This window comes from Mustela erminea, chromosome 7 (assembly GCF_009829155.1).
Source record: "Mustela erminea isolate mMusErm1 chromosome 7, mMusErm1.Pri, whole genome shotgun sequence".
NCBI classification, from domain to species: Eukaryota; Metazoa; Chordata; class Mammalia; order Carnivora; family Mustelidae; genus Mustela; species Mustela erminea.
This window is the reverse complement of record NC_045620.1, coordinates 104,475,116-104,491,618: the sequence shown is the minus strand read 5'-3', so window position 1 is coordinate 104,491,618 and position 16,503 is coordinate 104,475,116. Positions and strand designations below refer to the sequence as shown.

Genomic DNA, 16,503 nt, shown 5'->3' with positions numbered 1-16,503 from the left:
CCAATACCTTTTGAGCATTTCCTTGTGCTGGTGCCTCCACCAATACCTTTTGAGCACTTCCTTGTGCCGGGATGGTCCTGGTCATGGGTGCTGGGGAGCCAGGGGTGCCGCAGGGCTGGGGGTCAGGACCCCAGCACACGGATGGCTTGTGACCTCAGTGCGGGCAAGCTTTCACCAGTGCAGAACGTGGCTGAACCTGGGCAGGTGCTCCCACCAAGAAAGGCAGGCCAGGGGATGGGTGACCGGGGTGCAGCTGTGACACGTGTCAGGGTCAGGAGTCCCAGACTGCTTCCATGTGTCCGCACATGCTCTCCCAAGCCTGCCCCATAGGCTGAGGCCTCAGCCAGGCCCTGGAGGTCTGACTTCGACCTGATTGTGGTAGACACACAATAGCCCTGCTTGTTTGCTGAGGGAACGGTGCTGAAATGGGTCAGCACAGTGATGGCGGGTAGGGAGCTGTTGAGGCCCCATGAACCTTGACCAGTGGGCCACATTGTGGGGAGGGCGCCTGCCTCTGAGGCTGGATCTGCCCTTGGCACCTGCCTCTTGGCTGCTCTGTCGGTCCCTGGAGACAGGGAACAAGGGGACTCTTCGGGGCTCTCACCTCCTTCCTCCCTCACCCCCACGGTTACCCCAGCCAGTCCCATCGCCCTGCACTGTCTGACCAGGGTGCCCCTCTGCCCCTCCAGGGCTCAGGCAAGCTCCACATGGGCACCTACACCAGCCCTGGGTGGTTCACTCTGGAGGTACCAGCTCCCACCTTGCCCCTCCTCTCCTGCCTCCACAGGCACCCTACTAAGAACCCATGTCCCCATGTCCCCAGCCTGCCCACCAGGCAAGAGGGGCTGTGAGCAAGCCAGCCTTCCGTCATGGGGCAGGCTCTTTGGACGTGGTGCGTGAGCTGCTTGCGGTGTGGGGGAAGGATATCCTGTATGTTGGGGACCGCATCCTTGGGGACCTCCTCAAGTCTAAGAAGTGTCAGGGCTGGCAGAAGGGGCCTGGAAGGGGGGCACGGGTGGCTAGTGCAGAGGCCTGCCCTTCACCACCTCGTCTTCTTTCCTGTTGGGGGTTGGTAGTGACCTTAATAATATTGTCCACTCTGTGCTTCACCAGAGCGGAACTCCTTTATCCCTGAGGAAACAGAGATCCAGAGAGGTTAAGCAGCTTACCCAAAGTCACACAGCCAGAAAGGGCAAGGCTGACTCAAATTCCTATGTCCTGACACCAGAGTGCTGTGGTGTTTCCGTAGTCTGAGGCTTCCTTCCCCACCTGACTCTACCGTCCCCATCAGCTGGGGACTCTCAGAGAGTGGACAGTCCACTCCCCCTCCTGGGAATGACTAATATCTTTGGGGTCAGGAGCGGCTGCGAGCCCAAACAATTCGGGTTTGTTCTAAGATTTGGGTTTGAGTCATGACCATGTGACCTTGGGTGGGTCACCTGCCGCCCTGACCGGCTTCCTCACAGGTCCCCACAGGACTTCTGCTGTCTTTGCTTTGCTCTGGGTGGAGTTTCACTCAATGAAAGGAAGAAGTGAAGGATGTTATGCACACAGCTTGGTATGTTGACCCCTGGTGACCTCGCCACAGGTTGAACTGGGCCTGGGAAAGACAAAGGTAGTTAGGGCTGTCACTCACCGCCCCCCCCCCCCACTGTCCCCTGTCCACTTTTCAGAGCGGAGGAAGGAGCTGAAGAGGCTGAACGTGTGCCTGGCGGAGCTGCACCAGTGAGAGCCCAGCCCGCAGAGGGGAGAGGGCTGGAGGGTCCTGTGCTGTGGTCAGGAAATCACGATCTGTTCCAGGCTGGCCTTCCTTGCTACACTGGGTTTGGGGATCCCTCTGGCCCCTTGGGTCATATTGTGACCTCTAGGCCCCTCCTCCTTACCCACTCAGCGCGGACTCAGGAGGCCTGTCCTCTCACACACGTGACAACCCCAGCCCAGCACCCTCCCTGGGTGGCCGCAGAGTGCCCTCCGACCTCCACAGGGATCAAGAGAGGTTGGACCTGCATCTCGGAGGTCTCCTGGGTCACATAGCCATTTTTGCAGCAGGCACATGGACGGGAGCAGTTATGGGCTGCAAGTCATCAATCCCACCAAGAAGGAGATTCAGGTGAGCGTGCTGAGGGGCTCAGTCCCAGGTTCCTGAGCCCAGTTCCGGGTTTTTCCCCAACCGCTGCAGGGCCACAGCTGTCCTTGTCTGCTGGCTCCCTCTGCTGGCCCATGTTCCAAACGACAGCCGCGGGCTGCCCCAGAAGAGCCGAGTTCAGCCTGTGGGGTGATGGGTGGTACGTCTCTCCATCTCCTTTAACCTACCTTGAGATGTGCAGGCCTGTCCATTGACTGATAGCCAGCTGTGATCAGCAAATAGGGACAGCCTGATGAGCTGCCCCAGGAGATGGGTTTGAGGGCCAGTGAGCTGATGGGTCCTGGGAAGAGGAGGAAGGAAGATGCTCCGAGGCACTACTAACCAGATCCCAAAGCTGGGAGAGTCCTGTAGGCCACATCAGGGGGATTCAGGCCACTTAGCATTCACAGAGCCAGTAGGGCTGAATAATGAAGGATCTCTGCAGGGCCTTTGCCCGGTATAAAGCTCTTTTCTACTGTGTGATCCTTCCCTAGCCCTGCGAAGTGGGCTAGGCAGGGATAGTTACCGTTATTTTACAGATGAGAAAATGGAGTCTCTATGAGGGATAGTAGCATGCATTTGGTCTCTCTGGGAGTAAAGGTCCAGACCAGTTCTCTAGACACTGAAAGCAAGGCCCAATGACGGGGTGGTGGGCTTGCAGAGGGGGCAGGTCTGGGGCTGGGAGGATGGGCCTCTGCACGTGCTCTGTTGGGGCATCAGAAGCTACATTAAGCTGAGGGTTTAGTCTGGTGGTCACTCTCCAGGTTCAGGCAGGTAACTGTGAGGAAAGCAGGGAAGGGAGGCCCGGGCAAAGCGGAGAGCTGCCCCACAACCCGAAGCACCAGTAGCTGCTGCCTCTGGGTTTAGAGAACCTAGCTCCTTCCCTACCCAGGGGCAGAGGCCTCAAGTTCTATGGGTGATAGACCCAGGGCGGGCGCAGCGCAGCCTGGCCCCAGCAGGGTAGGATTGGCTGTGGGTGACACCGGTCTGGGTAGGGTGGGATCTCTCTTCTGCCGGAGAGTCACCCCGGAGCTGGACCTGTGCTACAGCATGATGGGCAGCCCGTCTGCTGCGGCTTCTGCCAGCTGATCTTCTCCAACCAACTGATGGGCTCTGCAGACCTCTGTGCTGCCACCTGCCTCAGCTCGCTTCCCTACCTGCTCAACTCGCTGTATTGGGTGGCCCTGGAGCTGGCTGATCCCTGAAGAGCTTCCCCGGCATCCCTAACCTTCTGCCCCAGAAGGACTTGCTGGTCCCCAGCCCTGCCAAGAGCTTTCAAGGTCGCTAGACCCAATCTCCCACTTCCAGGGACAAGTGGGTCCAAGCCTTACAGGGAATTGTGGGACATAAAAAAGGCTCGGGAGGAGTTACAGTGATAGAGATAAGATGCTGCTGTAGGGACCTTTCCCTTCTGCCCAGCCTTCCCAACTGCTTTAAACTGAGACCAGCTTAACTCAGTATTTCCTTAGTAGAGAGGATACCAGATGCTAGGAGGAAGGCGGTAGTCCCTCTCCCTTCACTAACACAGGGTGACTTCAGGAGAAATGGACGAAGCAGCAGATGGCACAATAAACGCCTCAGCTGGCTTTCCTGTGGAACACCTGCGCATGCTCCTGGGTCAAGGGCAGGGAGGTGGAGGTGGGATGACATCACTGGGATTAGTGGGGAGCCGTGAGACAAACCCAGGCAGCGTGTCACTGAGCACGTGTGTCAATTCTCTCAAAAAAGTGTCAATATTTTCATCTTGTGACACGGAGTCTCATGTTGAAGATCTAGACTTGAAAGGATTTTCTGGGGTTCCTAGCCCCCTGCTTTCCTTGCCATTCTCAGCTACCTTTCAGGTGCTTGAGAGGGGAAAACCATTTTTCTGAGTGTCTCCTGGGTTTCCTGCATTGGCTAGGTGCCTTTTTATTTTTTTAAAGTAGTAATTTTGCTTAATGCTCAGTGTAACCCACCAGAGAAGGTCTTTTTTTTTTTTTTTTTTGGGAGATTTTATTATTTATTTGACAGAGACACAGTGAAAGAGGGAGCACAAGCAGGGCGAGTGGGAGAGGGAGAAGCAGGCTTCCCACGGAGCAGGGAGACTGATGTGGGACTCAATCTCAGGACCCTGGGATCATGACCTGAGCCCAAGGCAGATGCTTAACGCCTCCATTCAGGCACCCCCAGAGTCGGTCTTTAAGTCCTCATTCCATGTGAAGTGGAAGTGCAGAGAACCTGAGTACTTTGCTGTCACGCTGCTAGTAGACTGCAGGGTCAGAATTTGACATGCTCTGTCCCCTCCACCCCACTGCCACACAGTGGCAAGGGGGGAGTGAGCTCTCAGGATGCAGCCTCATCTCACTGCCAGGTTTTTAGATGAGCAGGGCTGGGGGTCTGAAATATAGTTAGATGTCATTGCTAAGGTAGTGACCAGGAAGGTGAAGAAAAAGCAACCTGAGCACCAAAGTGAAACATGTAAAGAAACTTGGCCTTTGCTCATCCATGCTGGCCTAGGATTAAGTGATGTCCATTTACTAGAAACTTCCTTCTCCAGCTGACTTCCCCCACCCCGCCCCCTGCCCCAGGCTTCCTCTTCTGCAGCATCATTGAGCAGGAAGCCAGCAGCTGTGAGCTGTGAGTGAAGTGGTGGGTTGTCGTTGTCTATGCATAACCGAGGACTTCCAGAAAATCTTGCCATGGAAGGAGCTGCTCCATCACCACTGGCACGTGTCTCTGCATATGCCCCATGAGTCAGTTGTGGAGCCAGAATGAGCTAACCTGGGTCCCTTCTCCTGCCCCTGCTTCTACTGCCGGAGTGTGAGTTGCTGGGAGAAGGCAGGTGGCTTCTATCCACAGTGGAGCTGGGAGGAGCCAGCTGGCTGTCCCGGGGGAGCTCAGCCACCTGGGGGGCTACACTGGGCTAGAGTAGGGGTCCCCAATGGAATGGTACTCAACCGAGGAGGCATCTTGTCTTCAAGCGTAGTTAAAAATTCCCGAGTATTTATGTTGGAAGTTTACTATTTTATCATAAATTGCTTTGCTCTGAATTTCTCCTATGTTATAGTATTACATTGATTTTTAAAATTGTGGAGACACTAACCACATTATCTATGAATTTCGATTCAGGGGAGAAAAGAAGAAATTAAAATGTTTGTTTTCAAAATGGGGCATTGGGTCCCTCAGGGCCAGGAAGCACCGGCTCTGAGCCCAGATTCACAGGTTTTGTTCTTTAGAGGTTAGCTGGTGCCTTCTACCTCTCCAGCCCGCTTTTGTCCGATTTATCTGACAAATCCATTCCCACTCTGGAATAGGCTGTAGAACCCGTGCTCTTCCAAGCTAGGATTCCTCTCCAGGCAGCTTTTGTAAACACAATGAGGAGGGGCCCTGCTTCAACTCCTTTGTCACATCGTGCTGCCCGGTCCCCCTGTGAGTGGACACTCCAGTTTTCACGAGTGCCAGCCTTGGCTCCTAGTCTGGTTCTGTCTCCTGAGCTTGATTTTTAAAACATCCACCTCGTAGGTTTCCTTTGGCTGGAAGGTGCCAGGCTCAGTGTGCGTGTTTTCAGCTACTGTTTACTGAGTGCCTCCTGCATGCCCAGAAATTTAGAAACGGAATCTTAAGCTACTTTACACCTGCCTAGGAGAAGCTCACAATTCAAGAATATTAACAGTCCTTTATCAGTGGTGTGCAACTCTGTTTCCATCTCAGCCCCCCAGAGGGCTGGACACACCCCCATCAGGACCTGCGAGGCCTCTGGGGAATGTGTATGGTTTGATTTCTGTACCCCTCATCTCCATCCCAGACCAAGCTGGGGCATTCTGGCACATTCTCTACCCCAGGGTTGGGAGCCATTGTGTAAGTTCGGGAAGACGGATTCCATAACCAGCTTTTTCTGTTTCTTAGAAGGCTGAGGGCAAAGAGAGGGAAGAGGACTGGGAAGACCACACTGAGGTTGACTGAATCCTCGTCAATCCATGGTTGTCTTCTACCTGAGATACTTTTTGTCAGGTAAATAGAAAAGTACAGAAGAGAGAGAAAGTAACCATACTGAAATCTAAATGGAACAGATTTGGAGTCTAAGAACACCTCTTTTAGGGAGGAGGGAGTACTGTCGTCATCCTAGAAGACACCCCCTGTGGACTTCGAACCATTTGAAAATGGGCATAACAAGGTGGAATTATTTTACCCAGTTCTCCTGAGCTGCATGATCGGTCACATCCAGTTTTATTTCTACATATTCTTTTTAAATGTTTTATTTATTTATTTGAGACAGAGACAGTGAGAGAGCGCATGAGAGAGCAGAAGGTCAGGGGGAGAAGCAGACTCCTGTGGAGCTGGGATCCCGATGCGGAACTCAATCCCGGGACTCCAGGATCATGACCTGAGCTGAAGGCAGTTGCCCAACCAACTGAGCCACCCAGGCACCCTACACATTTTTTAAGTTAAAAGAGTATTTTGGGTGGGCATCTGGGTGGTTCAGTGGGTTAAAGCCTCTGCCTTCGGCTCAGGTCATGATCTCAGGGTCCTGGGATTGAGCCCTGCATTGGGCTCTCTGCTCAGCGGGGAGTCTGCTTCCCCCTTTCTCTCTGCCTACTTGTGATCTCTATCTGTCAAATAAATAAATAAATAAAATCTTTAAAAAAAATAAAAGAGTATTTTTGTGCATTTTGATTCTGTTACTAGTAATAATAGTAATACTCTATTGGCCGTAGAGGACTTCATTGACTGCTCTTTCTCTCCAGGTCATTACGAAAAACAGTGAAAGAGTCAGCCCAAACATCTTTGAGCTTGCTGTGTGCATGCATTAAAACATGTCCAAAGTCATACTCATGACTTAAAGGCTTGGTGCTTTATTTTGGCAGGAGCCGCTCTGTGACACTAAGCCTGGGCCCTTCTCTGTTCTGATGTCATTGACCTGAGTTCACTTCTGTAGTTCCTGTTTCATCTGCTGGTAGCATCACTTGGCATCATCTAGAGGCTTAGAATGAACACACCCACGTAACCAAAATGACAGACGCTCAAAGGAACAGGGCTGTGACACAGTTCACTAGATTTGCTTTATGTGGATAATCAAGGGAAACCTTTAAAATACCTGAGGATAATTAAGGGACGATGGGCCATGTCCTGAGAGAGTTTCAGAAACTTCCAGGTCTGGTACTGCTAAAGCCTTTTGCTCTTCTTCCTGGATTGACTTTTGGGCCTGAGTCTGTAAAGCAGCTTCTCTAGGCAGAGACCAGCTTTCCCTGACCTTGTGTCTTCAAACACTACATTCTTGTTCAAGGGCTAGAGGGCAGAATTTTATCAGGGAAATTGCTCGGCCCCTAGGGCCCATGCTTTTCTGGAAAGATGGCTGAAATATGGTGCCGTCTAGTAACTAATACTACAGAAACCAACCAGAAGGGCTCTTTGGGGCTGAGGAAGAGGGAGAGGGAGGGGGAAACGGTGGCCAAAGGGCCTTTTGCATGCTTTTCTTCTTCTACCTGAAGTGTCCCCTACCTCTTCTCGTGTTAAACCTGCTCCTGGAGGGGCTTTTCCGCCTTCCTGACTGGATCAGATCCTTCTGTTGGTCCCATCCTAGGGACCTCTCTTGCTGGTGATTATTCCATTTTCACACATTTGTGTCCCCCCTTAAAACTCTTGGCTTCATGGGGCCAGGTCACATGGCTCATTGTTGCATCTCGGGCATCTACGGCGTCCTGTATGTTTTACTGAGTGCATTACGTCAGTCACCTGGTTTATTATTATATCGCAGGGGAAAAGGTGGGGCAAAAGATGGATTGTAAGACAAGAGGAAGTGGGGAAGACTAGAAGGCTTTGGGTTAGAACTCTGCTAAGCTTGTAGGAAGTCAGCTGGGGCAGCATAGGGTGAAAATACTTCTTTGGGGGCTATTCATTTAATGCAGGTTTTTAAAAAAATTATTTTTATTTATTTTTTTAATTAAAAAAAAAGATTGTATTTATTTATTTGACACAGAGAGAGGGAGAGATCACAAGTAGGCAGAGAGGCAGAGAGAGAGGGGGAAGCAGGCTCCCCCTTTCCGCTGAGCAGAAAGCCCAACATGGGCTTGATCTCAGGACCCTGAGATCATGACCTGAGCCAAAGGCAGAGGCTTAACCCACTCAGCCACCCAGGCCCCCCCGCCCCTTTTAAACCTAATGTTACCTCTGTACCCATTTATCTATACTTTAGTTGGAAATGTACTTCATTATTCCAAAAACTATAGTAGAAACTGATAGTCCCACCTCTGGAAGAATTTTTAGTTGGGCAGAGTATATTTCCCAGCGTTCTTTGGAGATAAGTGCATGTGCCCAAAGGTACAATCCCACAATCCTGAGTAGAAATAATGTGTCCAACTTCCAAGTCGTAGCCTTAAAAGGAGAGGGACTTGTCTTCTACCTCCTCTCTTCCCCAATGCCTCTGGAATGTGACCTTGGTTGGGAGCCATCCTTGGCCACATGAATGAGGCTGTACCCTTGTACAGTCGTGGCCTGGGCCTGGCACCAAACAATGGACAGTTTCACTTGAACTGCTGATGTAAGAGAGACAAGTTTCCCTTTGGGACTAGTTACAGCTGAATGGATACCCTCATTCTGACATCCAGCCCTGGGCAGTCAGAAAGAAAGGGAATGGAAGTATCATCCCTGAGTTAGTGGCCTGGTAAAAAGTGTGATCAGGTCACCTCATTTGTAGAATAAACCACAGTACTCTGGCTCTCATAGCAATTTCTGTTTGGTAAATGGGAATGGTTCAAGAAGTTCTCCAACTTATCACCTTCTCACTCCTCATTTCCTTACTTGGAGTAGAGGTGGGGACTGAAAGCTCTGGACTTGGCTCCAGACAACCTTGAGCCTGAAATTTCAGCCCTATCACTGATTGTCTAACTAGCTTCTCCATACCTATGTCATAAGGCTACTGTGAAGATGGAGTGAGATAAGGGGTACAGAACCCAGCTAGAAGAAGCACTAAATAACAGTGTCTTACACTATTGTTTGTGTGTGTAGGACTTTTCCCCTAGTAACCGACAGAAACCTGACACAGGCTTTCAGATTTTGTGATCTCTCGGCAATTCCCTGGGCATTATTTGGCTTTGCAGATGAAGGGAGTCTGTCCAAAGGAAGGAAAGGCTGGCTGTGTGGATTCCTGTATTTTGGTCATGGTGACCATTTATTCTTATTGAAAGTTAGTATTTTAACTTTATGGCTTTATAGCTCGGTTTTATGAACCTTGTCATTATAAACCTGACTTAGAGAGATGGTATTTCCCTTGTTGTGATAAAATCTAGTTCCTGGGTGGGGATGATGGTCAGACCCTGGTCAAGGTGAGTTCTTCATGGTAATGAATGTTCACTGTGAGGTCTCTTGAGATTGCCTAACAGTGTTTCCCTGGACAAAACCCTATTTCACTAGGCCAAGCCATCATCACTGTTTTTTTTTTTTTTTTTTAAATAATAAATAAAATGCATGAATAAGCAGGAATGAACAAAATTTATTTTTTTGTTTTAGATAATACTTAAATATTAAGAAAGCTAAAATTTAAAAATTCACAATATGTTGGCTAGATTTTTCTATACATTATATTTACATAATGATTCTAATTTTCCCCTTCCAAGAAGAGTTGCCCAGGAGGAAGGAAAGGCAACCTATGATAGTCTCTGGGGCTTGTACTGTCTTCTCAGACCAAGTGTCCCCATAGCAAAGAATTGAAGAAGTAAGTGGCCCTCCCCACCCCTCTCCCCTGCTCCCTATTGTTTTTCTTTGAAGCATTTCTGAATAACAAATGCACAATTAGATTTGGATATAAAAGCTAGACAACTGATGCGCTGTGTTTCACTGGAGAAGCTCTGGCACAGACAGGACGGGAATTGCCCCTCATCTATAGGGACACTGTGACGGAAGTCAGAGTCACATATGAGAGTCATCTGGGACATCTGAGCAAAAGCATAGCTAGCATCGGCTCCATAAAATGAGGGAATTTGATCAGTCTGTCGCATGGCATCTGGTCTGGAAAGCTAGCTTCTAAGCTCCCCTCACTGGGGCAGGGAGGACTCGCCCCCTCTGGGAAGTTGGCTGCAGGAAGAGAAGTCTATCATCCTGTGGCACCAGCCTCCTCATGTAAGAAAGAACTATGCTGAGAGTAAATTTGGTCAATAAGGTGAAAATGTTTACCATACTTGTGGGGTAAATGAATAGTCAATAGTTTAAAATTTATGTACTATAAAACCGTGGCAAACTGTAGTCTTAAATAAACAAAAGGCAATCCCGTGGGGATATTAAATTTGAGAGTAAGCCCAGGGGCTTCTAACTCCTGAGAGCCCGCAGTCTGCCTGTCCATTATAAAGTTTTGTCCAGGTCACCTGGACGAGGCTCTGAAAGCACCTTTAACAACAACAACAAAAAGGCATTAAGAAATTAGGACTCGAGGATTTTAAACCCTAATGTTACAGGCAAGGCCTCATTTTTACGAAATATGAAACACTCTGTTTCTTCCACTTCTAACAGCTCCTTGAGAGAGGCCACCACCACATCATGCTCCTGCAGCATTTCCGGGTAGCGGGACACCGCGCGCTCAATCCTGGCCGAGCGCCGCACGGGGGTGATGAGCTTCACGTCTTGTACTTCCGGCAAGCCGCTTATTCTGCGAGACAGAAGGAGCCATTCAGAATCTCCCGAAGTGTTAAGTGTGGTTTGCCTTTGATACTTGGCAGTGGGTGTTTGTTTATTCCATGAACCTTCAAAGAGTCGATAGGTTTTAGGGAAATGGGGCCTAACACCAAATGGGGTGGGACAAATGAATTCTAAGATTCTTTCTGGCTCTGACAGAAAATTATTCAAAAAACTTCTTTTAAGACGGTGGACCAAACCACAAACTGAAACTGGGCCAGCTGGGCATCTTCCTTGTAAACTTTAATGTGTTCCAATAAAAGTAGCCCTGAGGATAGTTTGCGGAGAACTTTCAAGTAGTGAATCTGTTTTACATCTCATAAACCCTCTGATGACATTAGTCTAAGAAAACTGGCAGGCCGGTCGGCTAAGAACTCTCATAATAAATTCCAGAGTCAGCAAGAGGTGGTTTTCAGACCCCCTGCTTGCCTTCGTCCTTCTGTGAGTCGGCTGTAATGGCAGGACCGAGAGGGGGGTTTAGGGCTGGAGGAGGCCCAGCTTTGCTTTCAGGGAACTAAAATACAGAACGGTGTGGTCGCGCTGCTTTTGTTCGGAAGCCTTTTTTAAGATCATGGATAGAGACTGTTGTTAACGTTTTAGGAAATGGCACTGATACCTGGACACAGTTCCTATGAATTCTGCCTTAAACTTTTACTTATTCAAACATCAAACACTTTCAATAAAAGGCGCAGCTTCTACCTAGCACGTATCCGACGGCGCAGCTTGTTCTCAAGGGCTATTCGCCGTCCCTTCCCTCCTACGGCTGCAGAGGTTGCCCCTGCTTGGCATTCTGTGTCCCCGCCCCGGGGCCTGGGCGGATAGGCTGGTGGGATCTGTAAGTGCAGCACCCAGTCCAGGAGCAAGGGGAAACTCATTCCAACCTGTCTCCACACTCCAGCACCACCTTCGTCACGGTGGGTCAGGTCTCCTCAGAGTGCTGTGAAGGTGATGGTGTGTGTGCACAGAAAGGGCACAGGTCTTCCTGTCAGTGGTTCCACCCCTCCCCTCACCCTCTGCTCCTTTCCTTAATGTCAAAGATGGGTTTGACATTAGACCACCTGTCCTCACACGACGCAGGGGTCTCCGTAAACTGCTGGTACTCTGCGTCTGTGGAAGTGAAACTGAGAACGGGGCTTGAGTTAGACCCGTGGACACAAAGCCTACTTAGAGTTTGCTTACCTAGGGATCGGGGCGATCTGTAATTTGATACCAGGATGATTATCCTGTTCTGCCTTGGTTATTTGGGGTGTTGCTGTAACCTGTTCTCCCTCTTTCAGAGACAGGCAAGACTCTTCAGATTCCGTCTTGTCGGCCAGTTCTTCTGTTGCTGTTACATTCGTCTCAGCAACTGGAGAGTCAGAGGTAACGCCTGTGTATGCAAGGTCAAGAAGGAAAGTAAGGTGTAGCAATAGGTTTTAACACTGAAACTAAATGCAATAAGATAAAAAGTCAACATACACAGTGATTTCCCAGTTTAAAAAAGAGTAACAGATTTGAAGTGAGACGTGTAGTTTTTCCCACCCAGCCCTCTAACAATGCTTTGCTGTATGAGGCCATCCTTCTAACCAGCCCTCCAGAATCCTTTGGGCCTCCTTGTCCCTTTAGATGGATCCTTGATAGTTTTTCCACATTCTGAACACATTCCCACCTCTTATTAGAGGTTCCCTTAGGGACCAATCATTGTTTTTTTTAACCTTATACCATACCTTGGGTCAATTTCTCTGACTCACTAAGGTTAACTCAGTTGACCTTCCAATGCCTTCCTACCCAGAGATGACTATATGATTATTACCTTGGGCAATGAGTGAAAAAAATGTCTTGTTTGAACACAATATACATGATAGCTCAATCACAACAACCAAAAGGAAGGGAAGAAAATTGGATTGAGATAGGCAGATATTGTGGCTGGAGGCTAAGACCCTAAAAGAGGTTGGCCAAGAAGTGGAAAAGGTACAGATTCCTGTTTTTTTCTTACCCCTTTGAAGAATAATGCCATGAATTATAAACAAATATCTGAATAGTAGCATCATTCCCAGTATAAGAGCACCATTGGGCATATCTCCTCTGTGACCTTATTCCCAAAAGTAATAGGTTAGTTAGCTATCATTCCACATGACTTGGTTGTTCCCCAAAGTTCAGTCTGTCTTTTTTTTTTTTTTAATATTTTATTTATTTATTTGAAAGACGGAGATCACAAGTAGGCAGAGAGGCAGGCAGAGAGAGAGGAGGAAGAAGCTCCCCGCTGAGCAGAAAGCTCAATGTGGGGCTCGATCCCAGGACCCTGGGATCATGACCCAAGCTGAAGGTAGAGGCTTTAACCCACTGAACCACCCAGGTGCCCCAGTTCAATCTGTCTTAAAGGAGGAACATTTGTCACCTTCTAAGATCAGAAAAATAATAATTTTTCTTTTCTCAGTGGAGCTTGTTTTTTCTTTCCATTCATATGACAAATATAAGCAATTAGAGTGGGCCCGTCACTGTATTTGGCACAGTAATTTTCATAGAAGAGATTTCTAAAGGTTCTAACCAATGATAGCAATGGTTAGCTAAATGAAAACGTTCCTGTGCCAGCTGATTAAAAAAAAATATTTTATTTATTTATTTGACATAGAGATACAGAGAAACACAAGGAGATGAAGCAGCAAGCAGAGGGAGAGGGAGAAGAAGGCTCTCTGCTGAGCTGGGAGGCTGATGCGGGGCTCGATCCCAGAACCCTGGGATCATGACCTGAGCTGAAGGCAGCTGCTTAACTAACTGAGCCACCCAGGTGCCCCAAGATTTTATTTATTTTTATGAGAGAGAGAGAGAGACAGAGAGAGAAAGAGAACAGAAGCAGGGGGAAGCAGCAGAGGGAGAAGCAATCTCCCCCATAGGAAGCAGGGCTTGATCCCAGGACCCTGAGATCATGACCCAAGCCGGAGGCAGAGGCTTAACCCACTGAGTCACCCAGGCGCCCCTAAAGGGAGTGAAATTTAAGTACAAAAATAGCAGTACCTTCTGTGGTTCTGTTCTGGTCTTGCAAAATATTAAGAACAACTTCCCGTAACTCTTGTATTGGCTGGAAGAAAGAAAATACATAAACAGTATTAAAAACATTCATGGAGGAAATGATCTAAGGAACTTTGCTTAACATCAAATAAGCTTCTTTTTTTTTTTTCAGAAAAATGTTTCCTTTTTAAAAATCTCTTATCTGACTACAAATAACATTTAAAAAGTTTCAGATTTATAGCTTTATGTAAAAAATGAAGGAACAAAGAAAATGTTGGTTGAATGCTGGCATGCTTTAATGAAGAAATGTGCTTATGGAAAGCTGTCTGTAGTGACATTTCTTTAAATCAGTTAATTTTCTTATTGACTTACATGATCCCACTGAAGATGTATCCCCACATAAAGATTCTGGCCCAAAGATGTAAAGTTAGTTATACAAAAATGCAGCATACGTTTTTAGTGTTGTCTTTACTGGATTTTTGTTTTTATCATAAAAGTCATATACCTCATTACAGAAAAACTGAACAATAGTGAAACTTAAAAAGAGAAATCACCCGTAATTCAATCACCCGGATACAGCCTTTATTTATTTTTTAAAAAGATTTTATTTATTTATTTGACACAGAGAGACATAGCGAGAGAAGCACAGAAGCAGGGGGAGTGGGAGAGGGAGAAGCAGGCTTCCTGCTGAGCCGGGAGCCTGATGCGGGGCTCAATCCCAGGACCCTGGGATCATGACCTGAGCTGAAGGCAGATGCTTAACGACTGAGCCCCCGAGGCATTCCCCCAAATAGAGCCTTTAGCTAGCATTTTGGATAATTTCCCTAGTCTTTCTGTTCTTTCTTCTTTTATTTAGTAACACAAAAACATAACATTAGACATAACATATAAAATACAATATTAAACATAACATAAAAAACAAAACATTAGAAAAAAGCCATTATTATTAAAAGTACTTTCCTGGTAATAGTAAAAAGTACTTTTCTGGGGTATCTGGGTGGCTCAGTGGGTTAAGCCTCTGCCTTCGGCTCAGGTCATGATCTCAGGGTCCTGGGATCAAGCCCCGCTTTGGGCTTTGTGCTCAGTGGGGAGCCTGCTTCCCCTCTCTCTTTCTCTGCCTGCCTCTCTGCCTACTTGAGATCGTTCTCTCTCTGTCAAAAAAATAAAAAAAATCTTTAAAAAAATTACTTTTCTGGTAAAATTATCTGAGATAGACTTCCTTTTTCAAAGTATCTAAAGCATTCCATGAAGTAGGACACTATAAATGAACTGTAATATCTCATAGGAATATTATATTTGGAGCTTGGCCTTTCTCTCTCTTTTAAAGATTTCATTCATTTATTTGTCACAGAGAGAGAGCACAAGCAAAGCAAGGAGAGCAGCTGGCAGATGGAGAAGCAGACTCCTGGCTGAGCAGGGAGCCTGATGTGGGACTTGATACCAGGGTCCTGGCATCATGACCTGAGCTGAAGGCAGACATTTAACTAACTGAGCCACCCAGGTGTCTCTCTCTCTCTCTCTCTCTTTTAAATATTTCACTCATTTATTTATTTTTCAGAGAGAGAGAGAGAGAGAGAGAGAGCACAAGCAGGGAGAGCAGCAGGCAGAGGGAGAAGCAGATTCCTGAAGGAGCTTGGTCTTTCTGATTTGGGATTCTCTATCAAATAAATGATAGATGTAAACTGACAACAGAACATAAAAGCAAAGCTGTTCATACATTTTCACAAAGTCTAATGTACTTCAAGCTTAAGGGAATGGGAATAAATGCACAGAGTACATTGCGAAAAGTCTGAATTATATAAAACATTTATCAAACATATTTTACATTTTTAAAGGTTTCTAGTTAAAGACGATGGATTGAATATACATTTATTTCTAATCCCTATGGAAACTCTAGTGAAATGATAATGGGATTAAAGGAGGCAATAACTACAAAGAATAGAGGAAATAGCAACAAGATTTGGAAGCTAGAATGTAGAAGGAAGAGATAACCAACTTAACCGACAGGAAAGAGCTGAATCCTAAGCTGGCAGTGTGGCTGAGAAACAACATGATTCAACCCCAGGGCCTTTCTGAAAGGCTCAAAAATGAGTGGGGGGTCAAAATCAGGAGGACTTGAGCATCTGTTCAGCACTCAGGCCCCCAAGTCTTTTTTTTTTTTTTTTTTAAAGATGTTATTGGGGCACCTGGGTGGCTCAGTGGGTTAAAGCCTCTGCCTTTGGCTCAGGTCATGATCCCAGGGTCCTGGGATTGAGCCCCACGTCAGGCTCTCTGCTCAGTGAGGAGGCTGCTTCCTCCTCTCTCTCTCTCTCTGCCTGCCTCTCTGCCTACTTGTGATCTCTCTCATTAAATAAATAAAATCTTAAAAAAAAAGATGTTATTAATTGAGAGAGAGACAGACACAAGCTGGGAAAGAGCTAGAGGCAGAGGGAGAGGGAGAAGCAGACTTCCTGCTGAGTGGGAAGCTCAACGCCAGGCAGAATCCCAGTGTCCTGAGATTGTGACTCAAGCCAAAGTCAGAAGCTTAACCGACTGAGCCACCCAGGTGCCCCTCCAAGTCTTTATCTTAACAGAAAACTGAAGATGTATTTTCCAAGTCTCTGGGTAATATCAAGCACTATTGAAGGTGGGGATGCCCACTGAAAAAAAGGGATAAATGAACGTTTCCATGCTGAAGGTTGAGATTCCCAACTCTCTTCTCCCCCACAACACTGGTAACCTGATTTCCAGATCCTTCTTTAGAGAAT

General features: G+C 47.5%; 1 protein-coding gene and 1 long non-coding RNA gene across 2 annotated transcripts in view; one reads left to right on the top strand and one right to left on the bottom strand.

Annotated features, from left to right (window-relative positions):
- The first annotated feature begins 1,459 nt into the window (after positions 1-1,459).
- On the top strand, positions 1,460-6,316 carry LOC116595908. The gene is made up of 4 exons (XR_004287910.1): positions 1,460-1,558; positions 1,674-2,110; positions 4,693-4,924; positions 6,011-6,316. It is a non-coding gene; the product is annotated as an uncharacterized LOC116595908 (long non-coding RNA).
- A 3,275-nt stretch (positions 6,317-9,591) lies between these two features.
- Positions 9,592-16,503, bottom strand: part of CKAP2L (cytoskeleton associated protein 2 like) — a 30,760-nt gene continuing 23,848 nt past the window's right edge. Inside the window, exons 7-9 of the mRNA XM_032352751.1 lie at positions 13,763-13,826; positions 11,948-12,137; positions 9,592-10,742 (exon numbers count right to left, since the gene is read on the bottom strand). Coding sequence (XP_032208642.1) covers positions 10,517-10,742; positions 11,948-12,137; positions 13,763-13,826 — 480 coding nt within the window. The 3' untranslated portion in view covers positions 9,592-10,516. The remainder of the gene's footprint in view (positions 10,743-11,947; positions 12,138-13,762; positions 13,827-16,503) is intronic.